Source organism: Leptidea sinapis, chromosome Z, assembly GCF_905404315.1.
Source record: "Leptidea sinapis chromosome Z, ilLepSina1.1, whole genome shotgun sequence".
Taxonomy (NCBI): Eukaryota; Metazoa; Arthropoda; class Insecta; order Lepidoptera; family Pieridae; genus Leptidea; species Leptidea sinapis.
The window spans coordinates 27,491,173-27,510,139 of NC_066312.1; the positions used below are offsets into that span (position 1 = coordinate 27,491,173).

General features: G+C 35.2%; 1 protein-coding gene across 1 annotated transcript; it reads left to right on the forward strand.

The window, feature by feature from the left end:
- The first annotated feature begins 1,948 nt into the window (after nucleotides 1-1,948).
- On the forward strand, nucleotides 1,949-17,979 carry LOC126979237 (serine-threonine kinase receptor-associated protein). The gene is made up of 8 exons (XM_050828512.1): nucleotides 1,949-2,187; nucleotides 5,169-5,303; nucleotides 7,033-7,191; nucleotides 9,582-9,703; nucleotides 10,214-10,295; nucleotides 12,992-13,159; nucleotides 15,282-15,487; nucleotides 17,748-17,979. The coding sequence occupies exons 1-7, from the start codon at nucleotides 2,073-2,075 to the stop codon at nucleotides 15,473-15,475; spliced, it is 975 nt and encodes a 324-aa protein (XP_050684469.1). The 5' UTR covers nucleotides 1,949-2,072; the 3' UTR covers nucleotides 15,476-15,487; nucleotides 17,748-17,979.
- Nucleotides 17,980-18,967: the final 988 nt, after the last annotated feature.

Here is an 18,967-nt window from a genome sequence, read left to right on the forward strand (position 1 = left end):
TTGATTCAAGACTGACCGGACGAGGAATCTGACAGGTAGAATCAAGTGCGACCTCGAATCAAACCTGATTGAACCAGATTCGTCCGGTCTGAAGGGGGGAAAAGAATCCCTTCACATTTAAACGGAGAGCTCGAAGCCGAATATTGGTTAATCAGATTCAACTTGATTCGGAGTGATTCTGATTGATTCGGATTCGTTTGGTGTGAAAGGGCCGTGTCTTGCGAAGGTGAAATTCGGCGGCAGGAATCAGGTTAAATAGCTCTTCGGAACACTCCCCATGATAAATGCGTGTAATGTAAATGTAAATGTACAAGCGATCTCTCTACGCAACGCCAAGTGATCCAGTCCGTTCACGGAGCACTGGGTCCCCGACAATTCAAGCTGCTCTGCAGTCAAGCTGATACTGGGGTGCGCCAGACCAGAGATGACAGCCTATTTGGTTTGCTCTCCAGATAGCCGCGGAACTGACAATCGCTCGAGCTTCCGATAATAGGCGAGGCTGTAAGGGAAGTGTTGTCGAAGAGCTGTGATACGACAAATGGGTTTTTTTTTATGTGGTATACGCGCAAACTAGAGTCTTCTGGGGGTTAAATTGGACAAGGTTAATAGTTAATTCCCACATAATATGGGCGAGCCTTAATTACTAAAAACCCAATGCTTTATGCCCGTCCTGGGAAAGAAATGCCTACCTAACAATTATTAATACGAGGATGGCCAAAGACATCCATTTTTGACTAAAGTTATCCGCGAAGAAAATTTCTTAATAGGAGCTTATTAGAATTATCATCATAGGATAATACATTTTTTTTTGTGTTAAGAAGGGACGAGACGCGCTGGACATTTAGCGGATGGTTATTAATACGCCCTGCCCATTGCAATGCCGTGCCGATCAAGAGTTTAGAAAAACCCAAAAACGCTGTGTGAAACTACAATTGCGCTCGTCACCTTGAGACATAAGATGTTAAGTCTCATTTGCCCGGTAATTACACCAGCTACAGCGCCCGTCAGACCGAAACACAATAATGCTTATACATTTTGCTTCACGGCAGAAAAAGGCGGCGTTGTGGTACCCATAATCTACAAATACAATCATAGAGCAGTAAAAATTTGAATCATGATATTCACATTCACAAAATTCAAAGAGTAAAAATGCAGACAGGCCGATCTTTTTAACCTAAATGTTTTCTTTACATAGTTTCATAATTGGATTATAATTACCTATCTTTTTTGGGTAATACATAACTAAAAAAAATACAAATTTAGAATGATTTTCAATTTCAGCTAAAGAAAATGCACATACATAATAACTTCGTCTTCATGGCAAAATGAGAATATAATTTTCCTCACAGGTGCAATGAGTAGTGGGCATTTTACTATTATCTGATATTATATCACATCTAAGTTATTCATCTGTTTTAGGTCAAACAAAGTTCGGGAAAAAAGCTGATAAGGGTAGCTGGATGCATAGTTTTCGCGAAAACTTAGCACTTTAAATATTGTATTAAAATATAACGCTAATTCATTTGTGACATCACATAGTCAGTAGAGATAACCTAAGGAATGTCGGGTTCAAAGCATAGTATACTCATAAAGTTTCACCGTGTATAAGGATTATATAGTCTTCAGTACATCAATCAAATTTTTATTGTACCTATAGACATCGATGGTAAACGATAGTTGGAATAGTAAAGGTTAGTGACAGTTGGTCCAAGAAGAATATTTTACATGATTGAGTCTTTATTATATATTCATTTTTGTCAAACAAAACATAAATTGATCTGTGGGAACTTATTTTTCTTTATAATGCAATTTGTTGAGCCAAGTTTCAAATGCTACGACCGTCCACCCAATGCTAATAAATCAATAAAAAAAAATAACTGCACAGTGCGAGTGACATTAATGTCATTAACAAAAGTAAATTTTAATTCAAACATCAAAGTAAAGTAATTCGCCATAGCCAGTCGATTGTCAACAACCAGTTCGATCGGACTCATTAGGTTAATTTTACAAACATTAATTTTAATTTAGATTTCGTGTCCAAAAGTACAATATAAATTTATTTTTAATACAAAATGTCAACATTGAAGCAAGTTCCTCTTACATGTGGTGGCCATACAAGACCAGTCGTGCATTTGGACTTTAGTGACGTTACTCAAGATGGATATTATTTGATTTCGGCTTGCAAAGGTGAGTTCTATTTTCTAATGACTATCTTTACAGAGAGAGTGCCCTTTCATTTCATTTGAATACAAAAACATATGCGCAGGAAATACTTTGATATTTTAGGTTTAAAAGTATATTAAATTAACAGATGTTTTCAGTCACGATTTGAAAGGCCTTCCTTTTATTTTGAATTACGTACGAGAATTACAATTATGCTATGTATGTCTCGACCTTCTCTCTCCGGACATGCAGGAAGTACCTTGAGTCGCCGTTGTCGTGTTTCCTGTTGGACCTCGTTGCCTGTTTGCCTTGGATTTGCAAGTTGTGCTTTTTATTCACAACAGCAGCACATGACTGGGCTTTGTGAGCTATTATCGTTGGGTTTACATTGCGTTTCTGTTATGCATGTATGCAATGTTGACATTTCATTTACAATATCAGCTGGGTCACCTTGTTGTTTGTTCAAGGTTCTTAATAGTACTTGACATTATTGTCCACACCAAAGTTTTTGTTTTCACTTACATTCACAAAGAAGTATGTAAGATAATATCATTGTATATAAGAACATTTTTATAAGATTTTATGTGGCACTCAATAATATACAAGATTATAATACAATGGCCTAATAAGTTATTATTAGCTAGAGAAAAGATCAACCCCTTTTCTCTTACACTAATGTGTAAGAAATACTAATGTTCTGAAATACTAAGTTATTTCAGAACATCTGTAAGATAAGATATATTTTTTAAATTCATTTATACATGTAGCAATTACAAATTTTATATATTCAATCTGCCAATTTGTGTAAGTAGTGTTAAGTGTGTTAAGTAGTAGTTTGTCTGCAGCAGCTCTCGTGGAACTTACAAAAAACTAAATGATATAGTATTTAACCTACAACTACTATGTAACTAATGAATGTTACATTATTAAACTTATTTAGCAATTGTAACACAGTATGGCATTTTAGAAAGCTAATCATTAGGGGGTCTTTTTTATTTTAATAAACCAATGAAATTCTTTATAATATGAGGGCTGCACTAAAAGTATTGGGAATGGAATATTTCCACTGTTCCTGTCATATTAAAATCTTTTTAATTGAAAACTCCTTGATTTTAAAAATCGAATACCATTTATTTATTTAAAAAAAGATTCTATGTCTTGTCACAATATCTTTTCAAACTTGTTTAGTCATTGAGAAAATGGAATTGACTTGAGAAAATTTTAGAGCGATGATTTATTATGACTTTCGAAGTGGTTTAACTCAAAAACAGTGTGTTGACGGGATGATTTCTGCATTTGGTGATGAAGCCCCATCCAAAACCACAATTTATCACTGGTTTGCTGAATTTCAATGTGGATGTATCAAGCTCAGTGATGATCCCCGTCAAGGTCATCCAAAAACTGCAGTCACCAAAGATAACGTTGATGCTGTGTTTAAGCTGATTGAGGAAGATCGACATGTGACATACCCCGAAATTCAGGCAACCTTAGACATTGGCATGAGTCAAATACAAATAATCTTGCATGAACAATTAGGTGTAAAAAAATTGTTTTCCCGATGGATACCGCATTTGCTCTGTGAAGAGCAAAAAGCGGCTCGCTTTACTTGGTGCATCAGAACTCTCGAAAGATTCCATGCAAGATTCTCAAATGGTGTATACAACATCGTATCAGGTGGCGAATCCTGGATATACGCGTACGAACCCGAAACAAAAAACCAGTCACGAGTTTCGGTGTTCGAAAATGAGTTAAAGCCAACAAAAATTGTTCGTTCACGGAGTGTTGCAAAAAAAATGGTGGCCACGTTTGTCTCTAAAACCGGCCATGTTGCGACTATTCCTCTTGAGGGACAAAGAACGGTTAATGCAGAATAGTATGCTAGCATTTGTTTGCCACAGGTCGTTTCTGAACTCCGTAAAGAGAACTGCAACCGCCGCATCATCCTCCATCACGACAACACCGCGCACAGAACAACAGTGTTTTTAGAGCGAGAAAACATAGAATTATTAGACCATCCGCCGTACAGCCCCGACCTAAGCCCTAATGATTTCTATACTTTCCCTTAAATAAGGAATAAATTGCGTGGTCAGAGATTTTCATCACCTGAAGAAGCTGTGGACGCCTACAAAACGGCCATATTGGAGACCCCAACTTCCGAATGGAATGGTAGCTTAAATGATTGGTTCCATTGTATGGAAAATGTGTCAAATTTCGCGGAGAATACTTCGAAAAGCAATAAATACATTTTTAAATAGTAATGTTGTGTCACTTCCTTTATTCCCGAAATTTTCAGTGCTGCCCTCGTAACACATTGTTTAGGTTAGTAAGCCAACATAGGAGTATGGTATTTATTATCAAATCTAATTAATGTTGATTATTATTGAATTATACCTGTTACCTGTCTTCTCTTATTTACACCAAACTAATAGTAGGAATATATTCTTAACTTCAATAGTGAAAAAAAAAACAAAAGCATTGGAATAATTACAAAAAAATGTTGGCAAGGCCAAATACTTTTAAATTTTATCTTATATTTGTCAACCTCCTTGACAATTTTTATTTTGTACTGTGATGATTACCACTATTAATAACAAAGGCAATTGATTAATTAAATAAATGTATGTTAAAAAAGATGAATGCAAAATTAAAGTTGCAGTGGGCAAGGCAGATTGGCTTCTCATCCATGAATGGCAAACACATAGGAGAAGATTTATTGTTGGTGGGATACAATGATCTGGTCAAGATTGCCAGAATGGGTTGGATGAGGACAGCACAGGACCAATTGTCATGGAGATTGGAGAAGAACTAAACTGGACTTAAAAAAATATGTTGGAGCTTGTGGATATTTTTCCAATATCACTCGATCATTATAGTTTGTTCATGATGTGATGATATCATAAAATATAACAAAGACCACATAAACACTTATTTTACATTATTCATGTTTTAATAAATCATTAATTATTCATGTAATGTTTAATAATATTATTTCTGTCTGTTCATAGATGGAAAACCCATGTTGCGCCAAGGTGAAACTGGAGATTGGATTGGAACATTTGAGGGTCACAAAGGCGCTGTCTGGGGTGTAGCCTTAAGTCAAAATGCAAGCCTGGCGGCCAGTGGTGCTGCAGACTTTACTGGTAAGCATGATATATGCCTTAATCATGATCTTGTAGAAGTATCTAGAAATGGGAAAATGGAGATATTTTTATAATTTCTATCTGGATCTATTTTCTCCGATACAATAATTTACTCTAGTATTACTAGCATATATTTTTTGTTATATTCTGTGTACCTACTACTTCATACCTTGGGTTTGTATAGAGGCATTGTTAGATAAAATCAACTTGTGGGATGAAACTACTTTCAGAGTGTTTTCAGATAGATATGATAATTGATAATATGGTCCCATGGGAACCTTTCAATCTGGTGTCAAACGCGAGTAACACTAATAATAATAATAGGTATAAAAGAGCATGGGTTGATGATTGGTACGCAGTAGAGAACCATGTTTTCTACCAGCTTATATATATTTTTTTTCTGTAAACCTGTATGAAATATTACGGAACATTTAAATTTTTAAGTTATATAAATATTAGCATGAATGTTAAATTATTCATACAAAAATGTACCTTGGCCATAAGTTACACAAAATAATAATTCAATTTTTTATGAAGTTATGTAAGTATTGGAAAAAAATTAAAAATGTTTTTTTTTCTAACCTTTGGCCAAAATCAAAATGGAGATCTATTATCTGTCTCGTCAGCAATGTGTCGATTCACACAATGTTTTGTTGGGAAAATTGCCACTGCTGTCTATAGAGATTTCTTAAGAGACACTGTAAGTATAACAAGTGTTTAGTCGGCAAATGTTATTTTGCCAAATAAATTAAGTACCCCATGCCGACCCATTGTATGAATTGTCATTGACTGAATTGTATTGCGAATATATAGGACTTTCTAAGTCAAAAAAGTGTAGGATAGTCAGATAAGTAAGCACCAACATATAATATAACCTCCTCGGAAACACAAGGCATCTTATGGTTTAAGTATAATTCTGATCGATTCAGTAGTTTTCGCAGTATAACCAAACAAAAAAAACGGAACTCCATTTATTAGTACATATATAATTTGTTGTCTTGTAGAAGGCCATGTCTTTTACAACTATCCAGTAGTTTTAATTTATAGTCCATGGAGTTACAATCTACTTGTCTGGAACTTTGACTCCTAGCCAAGTCTGGGTATTTGTGCCTTGTGACCAGGTGTAGTCCTGCTAGAAAGTTAATTACAGAACATTTTAAACAGGTATTGCGGAGAGGTTTCCCATTATGATCTAGGGGTCTCTGAAAATGTTTTGACTGAAGACATTCATATAATAAAAACACTTTTTAAATATTATTTTCAATAAAAAAGATAGCTTAAGTAAGTAATTTGGGAGACATAATTAATCCACACCCACTCAACACCTTAGGGAGAGGGGATGGCTGAAAAACAGCACTGCATGGAAACATGAATCCATGATCCCATGTCAGATGATGCTCACTTTTGACTGTTGTTTCATCATGTAGCCTAATTATGCATCTTATTTTTGTAATATTCTGAATGGCAATAAGGAATTTATTTATTCACTCCTTTTTGACAGACATAAAGGTTTGTGATAATTCATCCATCACATATGGGGCACATCCACCATAATTGGGGTTACATGATGATCGCGCTGTACTTTTCGGAATTGCGAAGCTTCTGTAGACATAATATGAGCAAGCACAAAGTCATTTAGCTTGTCGTAGTACATTTCTATCACAAATTGTTTAAGAAGTTATAAATAATGTATGATAATGTTTAATTAATACATGAATCTTAATTTCAGCAAAGATATGGGATGCACAGTATGGAGATATAACACAAACCTTTGATCATGAACATATAGTCAAGAGTGTTAACTTTAACTCTGACGATACATTGCTGCTCACAGCAAGCAATGAAAAGTTGATTCGTGTCTTTGATCTTAACAAGCCTGAGGCTGGTGGTAAGATTAATTAATTCATTCAATTTTATTCTATTTTACTATGTTATGTCCGCTACACACGTTACGAAAAATCAATACGATTGGATATTACAGTTCAGACTGCAATGAAAAATTTAAAAGATTTTATAGAAAAATTTATTTAGGTTAATTTATGTATTTTTATTTCTGAAATGATGTTTTATGATTAAGTTAACTGTCTCAACCCGTGCTGTTCATTTAATGTCGCCATTGTAAATGGCATATATTTTCTCATAATTGATTCATTTAGAATTCTTTTTGATGTCATTTCTTATATACTAGACACTACTACCGCTTCGGAAACAAACTGGCTCTCTGAGAGAGAAGAAGCGGCGCAAGAAACTCTCTCAGCATTCATTTTTTGCGATCTTTTTAATGAAATATACAATATATATATCAAAATCTAGTCCCAAGCAGTCGGATCATTTAGATATTCAGATGTGGAGTAGTAGGATTTACGAAATAGCCATTTTTTAGTAAAACATTTAAATTTAATTATAGATAATGGCTGAACAGTGGCTGGGACATATTATAAAAGTGTATACATTTACCGTTGAAGCTATTATGTATCTTATGAAGCTTACTAGAATTAGTTACAAGCAATCCCTTATTTCTAGTGTTATTATAATGAAAATCTCTATGAAGAGCAAAAAGGTGACGATTTTTGTGAACGTAGCGCCACACTGTATTTACATGTAGAACATAAAAGCTCCTCTTTTTATGAAGTTTTTTATTTTGGTTATATTCTAATTAATTTCTTTGGTATATTTTATATATATTTATTTTTACGGAACATCAACATGTTGATATATTAAACAATCACTGAGTTTAAGTTAATGACGGAACAAAGATTACCTATTATAGATATATAATATTATAGACATATTGCGTAGAAAAGTAGTAAATATGACTATAAAAAGGAAACACGGAAATAATGGTTTATTATACACGATAAATGTAATAATTATGGATATGGAAATAAGTATTTGTTTGTGCTCGGAAATGCAATTATTAAGGAGAGGCATAAGGAAGTTAGCAGATCAGTACTGTCTACAAGTTACTGTACATACAATAACTTTCTGCTATAAGTTCTACACTACATTTTTCGTTACTAGCAGTACCAGTGGGAAGCTCCTTTGCACAGGATGCCGGCTAGATTATGGGTACAACAACGGCGCCCATTTCTGCCGTGAAGCAGTAATGTGTAAAAAATTGCTGTGTTTCGTTCCGATGGGCGCCGTAGCTAGTGAAATTACTGGTCAAATCTTATGTCTCAAGGTGACGAGCGCAATTGTCGCTCAGAATTTTTGGGTTTTTCAAAAATCCTGAACAGCACTGCATTGTAATGGTTAGGACGTAACAATTACCATCAGCTGAAAGTCCTGCTCGTCTCATCCCTTAATTTTATAAAAAAATCCATTCCTCTTTTGCTTATATTTTTGACGTTGAGATTCTAAAGTACAAGTACTAGTTACATGTTTTACAAGGGCACGATGCTTAGCATTTAAACTGTTCTTATTTCACTAGTCAAGAGCTGACTAATGCCTTACTTTAATAGGAACGAACGGAGCAGACTTATCGTGGAGGTCATTTAATTACTTGTTAAATATTTGAACCATTTCCTCGATTGATGGTGCAATTCGATTCTCTTTCCAGTCAATATTTCACGCATCTATATTCCCAGCCCATCTTTTAAATCGCGTAATAACTTAGCTTATTTAAAATAATATTATACAACTTTAGGTTGCCTGCGCACAACCAGACAAGAACCATGCATTATTATCCTCTATATAATCTACTATACTTTAGTAAGCCTTCTTTGTCAAAGAAGCTTAGTATAATAATAAAAATAATTTACTTCAGAAAAAAATCCATAATAATTGTTAGTAAAATGTCCTAAATTATGTTAGTATAATTATAACTAAACAGGCACATGAAGCCGCATAAATGCCTTTATAATTGGCGCATCATAATGACTAGCAATGGTTTGCAGAATGATGTTAGGGCTACTCTGCAAACTCTTCAGCAATGACGCGGTTCTTTTGCGTTGGATGGCATGGACGCCGTCCACCCTCGCATCCGCGAACATTGCCGAAGCACTGAAAAAGCGGGGCAGCCCCAACATCAACCTGAAACCATTGGTGTACTGAACACGAAATGCACTAATCGTTTTTTGAGTATATCTGACCCACAGGCTGCTCGTATAGAAGATTTGACAATATGCTTTGAAAAGCATATATTTCTTGAATCTGTGCTCAGTCAGTCCTAGTATAGTGTCTGGTATTTTATTGTAAAATTCAATACCAAGTGTACATAGGTATTAAATTTCCGATTTCATAATAAGCAGTGCTTATTTTTTTTTAAATTTCCAGCAATTGAAAAGATAAGTGCTCACACAAACAGCATTAGGCACGCTGTATTCCTGCACAACTCCCGCATTGTGAGTGTGAGTGATGATCTCACCATGCGAGTGTGGGACAGAAACAGCGGGGAGGTATGTGTTACGTTTATTGTTAATAATGGGTTTATTATCTACCTGGATAATGTATATTCAAATATTTTTATTCAAAATAGAATATGAAAGTTATTGAAAGTTTGCCTCAGACCTGACAAGAACGGGCACAAGAAACTCAGCGCCCCCTTTTTATTCATAAAAAATATGGTTACAACGTAATATCGCACAATAAAACTTATTATTTAATAGCCCGAGGGCGGTCGCTCCATTCCCAATCTGTGGTATCATTAATAAAGTCATTTATGTTATAGTAACCTTTACCACACATTCTTATAATTTCGTAACATTAGATTTTGCGTAAAAGTTACAATTTTATTATTATTTTAGTTAACGTACACCTAGTTTAAGCCTAATTGGATAATGTTTATTTTCACTTTGACTTTGAACCTGGTAATAAAAATGGGACAGGCTATATAAATTATGAAATAGACATCGGTCCTTGAGCAGAGTTTTAATATGGTAATAGCTAATCGATTTCCATTTTTTCAGGAAGTACAAAAGCTGGAATTTCCGTCGACTCCCAATAGCCTTGAGTTATCGAGGGATGGCGCAGTTTTAACTGTGGCACACGGTATTCATATTTATTATTATTTCTATAACTGAATATTATTATGATGAGAGATGCTTTCTGGTTATAGGTATTTCAAGGATATTGTCTCTTCTGCTTTGTAAGTCCGATATAAATGTATTGAAGTATCCATAAACTAGAACAAATTTAAGTTTAGTATTTTTCGAAACACTAACACTATATTTGGACGTAATTCCAGAAAAACGTTCCAAACCATAATCATGTCGAAATTGAGTTAAGAAGACAAAACTGGTCACGTAATTCATATTCATGGATTGACAACAAATGGCAGCCCTGCTGTCACTCTTCATGACTTAGTAGCCCAACCCACATGTATGGATAACACTAATATTTATCATACTTTAAAGAGGAATTCCTGTAAATGTTTGTGGATTGGAACGTTTTTCAGTAACTACGTCCAGTTATGGAAAAAATTTGAATAAATTTCTCGAAGCATTGGTGTATTTAACTTTCAAAGGTCTACTATCCGGTTACATTACCTGAGATAATTTATCTCTGGACCTCACGTCGATGACGTCACTTCGCCGCTTTGTTACGGTGTGCAAAACAAGCATCACTAGGTCATTGTCCTACTAATATTATAAATGCGAAAGTTTGTAAGAATGTCTGGATGTATGGATGTATGTTTGTTACTCTGACTCAAAAACTACTGAATGGATTTTAATCAAACATAACAATAATATAGCTTATACACCAAGAGTAACATACAGGCTATAATTTATAAAGGCAAAGTGTGATTTATCCAAAATAAAGCGATAAGTGTCAGTAAGTAGGAAAAAAATCTGCAATCTGCGACCTATTCATGCGTGCACTGCGAACTGAAGGAGTTACAAATATTATTATATATAATATAATTGTTTATCTTAAATAATCCTAGAAAGAAAGCCCGCGAATGCATATATGTATCTTTTATGTATTATGTAAGCCATTATCGCGAAAATAGTGAACCATAAATATGTACAATAAAAATTGATTTATTTACTATACAGGGTGTCACAAAACTCATCGTCTAGCCGAAACAGGATGATAAGCTACATGGTAAACATCATCAGAAAATTGAGAAAAAAACCCATCACATGTTTCTTAGAAATTATGGGCACGAAACAAAAATATCAGATTTTCTCCATTTTTTTTTGTGATTCTGGTTAATGTTTTTTATTTTTGCCAATTTTAAACATTCATCATAAACTTAAATAACATATATTTAATCACAATCATAAATAATACTACAATTGCCCCAATTTTTCTTAGAAATAACACTTTTTGTCGAACTATGAATTCAACATTTACAAAATATCACCACTTTGACAGAGCATCCTACAAATGTATAAGAGTGACTTGGCAAGTGCCGTACCTGGATTCCAAAATTGTACAACACTTGTTGGATTAATACTAAAAAATTTGGGTAAAAAATAAAAAACTTGAAGCAATCCGATTTTATGCGAATCCAGTTTACTTAGCTAAAATGGTTTTGATCCGGATAAACTCTTTGATGGTCCTGTATATGTTTATTTCTAACGCACATATTTTGGAAGTTACAAATTTATCCTTATATTAAATATTTATTTTTATAGCATCTGGTATTTAAAGTAGATAATCTTTGTTTATTATACTACTATTATTCAAACAATTTGTATAGTGACGACGATGACGTTAAACAACAGAGTGCGCGATATTATATTGCGGTCCGGTGGCGGGCGGTGGGACGGGCTTGTGGGCGACCAGATGACAGCGGCGGAGGAGTTATTAATTTTAAACCCCTACAGTTCCAAGTAAAAGTTGCACTTTCAATGACTATCTGTCAAAAGTGTTTATTTTTCTTGCAGTACTATTACAGCGACACAGTGATAGCACGAAAATTTCACGACATGTACCTAACGGTAATGTATCTCCGAACCGTACTGACGCAACCAGACGACCGCGAGGTGGTGAAAGGGGATCGGGAGGGGGCTTCACGTTTCAGCGAGGACCAGAGATAACGTGGCCGTGTAGCAGTCGTGTGGATGAATCACATTTTTTTAAATCTATATACAGAGATCAAAGGTGGAGAAGGGCGTAGTCAACAGTTTAGTAAAGTAACTACAGTTAAAGAAGCCAAGGTTGCGAGCGGTAAAGGGGTTTGGGCCTTCAATTCGACATTAAAACGCCAAGCGAATAGTTGCAGTTGTCCATTTTCTATAATTATAACAATAATAATTACACTACAGGACATAGGTCGAAATTTATATCAATAAAAAAGGAACCTTTAACAAAATAAGTAATTTCAACATAATGTGTAAGAATAATACAGAATAATTAATACAGACCTGGTGGAATTTAAAAATAATGATGAAAACAATAACATTGAGGAGCAGGGCAATCACTTTAGTGTTGCCAATCGGAGACCCACTCAGTATACGTCGCGCCGTCTGAGGCTCGACACTGATTTTCATTGGGCACCGTGTTTCGTTACGTGTACAATTACGCAGTTGTCTGTGGTCCTCAGTTCCAAAAATGTTTAACAGCCATGCGAAGTTATCGAATGGGAATACATTTCATCTCAAAGTAGCAAATCATCATTTTATATATTGAATAAGCTTTAAAATCGGTAATGTATGGAGCTCTGAGCGGGGAGCTATTTTTAAACAACGCGTTGCGTAGAAATTGCATCATCTGAGGTTGACGACTGATTCCCGCAGGTACAAGTGTATCGTTCTACTCGTCGGACACGATGCGTAAGATGCGAGAGTTCTCCGTGCCCACCAAGTGCTACTCAGCTTCGCTGGCTCCGAGCCGCGCGACCTTCGTGTGCGGGGGCGAGGATCTTAAGGTGTATAAGTTTGACTACAACACCGGCGCTGAATTGGGTGAGTATTGTTGCAATGTTTGCAATATGCGAAGTGAAAAGCTGGGAACCTGACCTCTAAGATATTTTATACGTCTAGATAGTCTGTGGCTGTTAAATAACCGATAAAAACAGGCCAGGTTTAACGCTTTTGCAAATTTTTCAAAATAACCTTGAATTTTTTCGACGTTTTCAAAGCTGTCATAGTCAATTTAGGCGTATAAATGATCTAAGCCTGACCTATTATATATTGGCTTTAAGCAGGTATATTGAATTTCTATCAATTCAATTCCACTTTACTCGTGTAAATGAAGGTCACGGAAATGACACTTATGAGTGAGTGTCAAGTTATCTTTTTCTTTTAACATTTTCTACCACTTCGGAGAAGGTTGAGGTTTAATGATAAGAAACAACAAGAAACTCTTTGCCACTCTTTTAAATAAAGATTTACAGTTTCATTAAAAAAATTACAATTATATTACGTAAAGTGATTCAACAAAAATACTGAAACGTCAAATACTCAATGCTTTCCAATTTAAAACGACAATATAAATATTTTTCTTCAAAATCCTTACCCATTCAGAAATTAATGGAAAACATGAATTTATACGAGTAAGTCAAAAAAGTAAATGTAAATTAATGAGTAAGTGAGTATCACACACTATATATAAATAACGGTATTATGCGAGCTTTATATTAACGACTAGAAGAAAACCGCGATTTATAATTTTATTAACTTTATATTAAATAAAGATATCGCAATTTTTTTTAGATAAGGGCCAAGTGTCTTAGTAATAAAACTTAGCAGACTTACCTAATTGGAATCTATCCAGTAGTTTGTGAACAAATGAAAATCTCTATCATATTATTTATGTATATTATAAAAATATATACAAAATATGAATATAATTCTAATTTTAAAAATATGAAGCAGAGTTTCTGGTAACAGGATCATCTAGCCACCAACAAGTAGCCCGTTCACTAGTAGATATGACGCATGGATCAGCCATTGCCTCCCTCGATCACATTTTAGGGAAGAGAACGACCCGCCCCACTTAGTCCCGATTGGACCAATGACATTTCAAACTGAGTTCAATAAAATTCAGTTTTACGTAAACGAGTTCAAATGCCAGTCTTGATCTCGATTAAGACATCATAATCAATAGAATGTATTCAACTACCTGTCAAAACTGTCATCGCTGTGTATGAACAAAATCAAAACTGTTTAATTTCAATGTTTCCATCACGATAACGTCACAGGTCACAGGTATAGGTATATACAGGTCACACAATAAAGTGACAGGTCTTCGTGTTAATCGCGTTCAAATTCAAAAATGCGAAAACCTGTCATAAATTGGGCGGTCGTCATTTAAACGCGTTTAGGCTTTAACTGCGTTTAGTTTGTGAAAGTAGTGTGTTCGGTGAAATCCGAATTTATTATGTAAAAACTTGAAAAATGGCGGTGTTTCGAATAATCTACTTTTTTTTTACGGCGCGTGACGTTTTGGTAGTGTGGAACGCGTGTACACGCATCGAGCAATAAGAATGTGGCTGTCTATTGAAACTCATTGCGCATGAAGGGATCGAAAAAAAAATAAAGGAGTGTTATTATGAAATTCAGTACAACAGTACATCATCCATTTGGATGATGTAATGGTTATTAAGACATTGGGTGTTTTAATATTGGCAATAAGCTAGCTGTTTCAGAATCTTTGATAGAGGATTTAAAGCATGGGTAAAGTCGTTTACAGGCGTAAACTTAGTTCAAAGATATTATTTCAATTTCAATTTATTGCAATTCCATAAATATAGTCCTTAAATATAACATTTGGAGTTAATACTGTAATTATTATACAAGGCAGTATATTATGGATACCCAGTTTGGGTGTCGCAATTTGGTCTGAACAGCTGACCGTAGTAGGGAGACCCATATTTTAATTTATTTTAGTTTGGCTCGTTTAAAAAATCATTTACGGCATAGTAACATTTTTCTAATAAAAAGTTTTTCAGTGTTTTAATAAATTCATTATCATCATTTATGCTTCGAATTTTGTTTGGCAGATTATTATATATTATTATAGACCAATCGCGTTTTACTTCAATGGTGAAATGGGGGCTTAGAATCGTGTACTATCTCGTTGTAGAGTCGAACAAGGGTCACTTCGGGCCGGTGCATTGCGTGCGTTGGTCCCCGGACGGCGAGTTGTACGCGACGGGCTCGGAGGACGGCACTGTGCGTTTGTGGCAGGGCGTACCCGGCCGCGTGTACGGCCTGTGGCGCCGCTCAACTGATGCGCAGCCGCTCGCCAACGGCTTCAAGGAGGTCGCGGCCAACTGACGTTACGCTGCGGTATGTTCTACATTACATCTATAATTGACCAATTCTTGTATATACAATCTGAATCTCGGAAACGGCTCCAACGATTTTCATAACATTTTGTATACAGAGGTAAATCGATCTAGCTAGGTTACAATCTTTAAAAAATGTAGTTTTATCCGTGTTTTAATGAGAATTACCATTGGAATACAAAAGTAAATTTCATCTTTATATACAAGACTATAATTGGGTGAACCTGAAAGCAGAAGACCTATTCGAATCCAGATGTCCTATTTGCTTTTTTGTTCGTTAAAGTTTTGTACATTCTTATTAATCCGAGCAAGGCTCCGTCGTTCAGATATTAATTATTAAAGTATTATAAAGTTCACCTATTAATTGATGGAATCCTTACGAATGATTCCGCGTGGCGGCCATTTTGAAATAGCCTTTGTTTTTTATTTTCTTAGGTAATGTGTACTTATAGATACAGCCTATGAAAGGCAACTATTTTCTCTCGACGTAAGACACTTTTGCAGTATTCTTTATTGCGCTCTTAAAAACACAATTTGGACAATAGTCTGTGGCCTAAGCAATCATATTTTATGGCCATCCATTGGCCCAAAATCTTTAAATTTGAATTTCTATTTTACTTGTAAATTAAGTTTGGTGGAAAATGAAACTATTTAATAAATAATATTAGGGGTTAAAGTATCGAATTGCTGATTTGTAATTTGTGAAAAAAATTAAATCGTGTTTATTTTCATTTGAGATATTTATTTAATCAAATTAATTACCCTATTTTATCTGTACATTGCTGCCATTTAATAGGAAAGTCTAGATTCGACAAACTGTGTGAAAGTACCGCTGCTGAGAAGAAAAGTTTTAATTACATATAAATTTGTCCAAATCATGAAAAAAAGGGCAGTCCGTTTGGAGCAAGGTGTGGTGATTACAGAGGGTGACGAATGTTTTCTCAATGCAGTTCCTGCAGAGTTAAAACGTTTTCTCGTGCTTGAGGTTTCACGTTATTATGGTGCAATAATGGTAAAAATCGATTTCCCTGCTAGTTTTGCTACCATTGTTCGGAGTCGGCACAGTAGACATCTGCCGTTATTGGTTGACGGAGAAAGCTATAGTGAATAACACCGTGCTGAGACCACCAAAAAGTCACCAGTACCTTTTTATTGGTAAGCTTTAGGACACTGTGGCGGCGTTTCTCCTGGGGTCAGCCATTGCATTTTTCGCTTACGGTTATCGTAAAGAATCCACTTTTCATCGCATGTCACAATTCGATCCAATATTCCTTCATTTGTGTATCGATTCAACAAAGGAACACAAGTTTCAACACGAGTTTCTTTCTGCAGGTCAGTCAAATCAAAAAGAGTCAATATTGTTGGTAAGGTAAAGTTAAACCATGCCGCTAATTCCTGGGTAGTTTGGCTCGAATCGGCTTCCACCATCTCTTTCAATTCATTGTTTTTCACCAGGCGGTCGTCCACTTTGTTCGTTCTTCAAATCAAAGTTTCCATCACGAAAGCGCTTAAACCAAAATCGCACGGTGCGTTCATTAGCAGTCTATCCCTATCTGTTTCTGCCGCGTTATTTCCGCGCCGGAACTCGTATTCATAAATCACTCGAAATTACCATCTTTCTAGTCTAAGTTGAACAAAAAATACAACTGAGAGTCGATCATCGAATGTTGCACATTTTTTAAAGAAGAAACACATGGGTACCATGTGCAAGTTTCGATCAAAAATCTCAATCCATGAAGGATGTATGTCAATTCGAAGTAGGTACCTATTAGAATAATACGGCAATTTCAAACTTAAACCCCTTTATAAACTGCAAAGTGTATATTGTATGTACTGTGCTATTTTTATTATTACTTATCCGACAAGGCATGTATCTTTTAATTTATTTTCTTTGTTTTGTAAGTTTTTCAGTACGGAATACTTGGTCCGCGGGTCAGATTAGCACTACGCTGCTTTTTATATGAGAGTAAGTGATGGATCGAACAGATGACCATCTGAAGATAAGTTGCATCACATCACGTCTTCCATTACAGTGATATTTAATTAAAAATTGTTAATAATTTAGGTCTGAAGTTTCTGTCTTTCTGTTTTGTAAGCGCTATTTTAATCAGTGCTTTAAATCAAATCTCATATAGATATATAACATGCTTTGAAGGAGGATACAGACAGCCTTAAAGTTAAATGAACTATTGTGTAATTGCGACCACCACGCGAGCTACCAATATATAATATGCAAAAATTACCATTAGTGTTTTTTTCAGGATAAGAAGAAGCATCAATAAACGTGCAATGACTAATTGTGTTTGGTTTATGACGTCAGATGACGTCACCAGGCCCAGAATCGAGTGATCACAAAGTTAAAGTGCGGACTGAAATACAAGACTCCTTGTGTCAAATTGTTTTATTGTGCAACTTTGTATTTATACTCAATAAAATGTATTTATTGCAAAAAAGCAAATAAATGAGTCATGTGAGATGATTTAATACTTTGTATACATTTTGTATTATTTACGTGTAAAAATATGATAACTGTTAGAGGCCATCCATAAATTACGTCCCACTGTAAGGGGGGTGGGGGAATGATGAAATGTGGCATTATGTGGCAGGGGGCTTTGGGACGTCACGTGCTAAAATCTAAAATAGTTACTAATACTCGAAACTTATATGTAGAACAAAATTGAAAGAAGTATTAATGATTGATCCTTATTAACAAGATTTATATTATGTAGGTTTAAGTCTTCGGCGAGGGCCTGCCCGCTGCCTGATCTGCCGAAAAGATTGTATAGCTAACAATATATTACTTATAAACACAGTTACCACACAGCAGTGGGAAGGGGGTTTCATAAGTGTGTCCTCCTCTGACTAGGACGGGGAGGGAGACAAAAAATCTTAAAAAAAATTGTGAGGTAATTTATGGAAGGCCGTTTACTTTCAAATTAGAAACAAGTTTTCTTTGAAAGTAATCCACCCTATCATTATGAAGACAACTTTGTATGTGGAAGTCGCTTTGTGATGAACTGGATTAACTTGTTCGTTTACTCTAATCTTGCTTACTTTATTTACTTTTATTAACACTTTGAAGTTATTATTTCGAAGGCAGCGACAGCCGAAAACTGGGCTATATGGACCTATGGTCGTCTGATAAAAAATGATAACTGTTACTTTCAAATTGGAAATAACAAGTTTTGTTTGAAAGCAATCCACCCAATCACTATGACGACAGCTGTGAATAATATGTGGAAGTCGCTTTGTGACGAACTTGGTCTTTTGCCCTAATCTTGCCTATATACTTTTTCGAACACATGAGCTTACCATTTCGATCGTGACGAGCGTCACGCCTCGGTACTCTTTCGGGAGTGCGATTTAAGAATATCGAATACTGACATCTTGCATTTACTTATACAAGAGGAAGATAATGTTTTTTTTTTGTACGAATATTGATCGAAAAGGACATCCGTTTAAATCAATTTTCAGACCGGTA

Coding starts and splice junctions, on each gene's coding strand:
- LOC126979237 (XM_050828512.1), top strand. CDS start 2,073: ATGTCAACATTGAAGCAAGTTCCTCTTACATGTGGTGGCCATACAAGA. Junction 5,304..7,032: donor TGGTGCTGCAGACTTTACTG/GTAAGCATGATA, acceptor TCTTAATTTCAG/CAAAGATATGGGATGCACAG. Junction 7,192..9,581: donor TAACAAGCCTGAGGCTGGTG/GTAAGATTAATT, acceptor TTAAATTTCCAG/CAATTGAAAAGATAAGTGCT.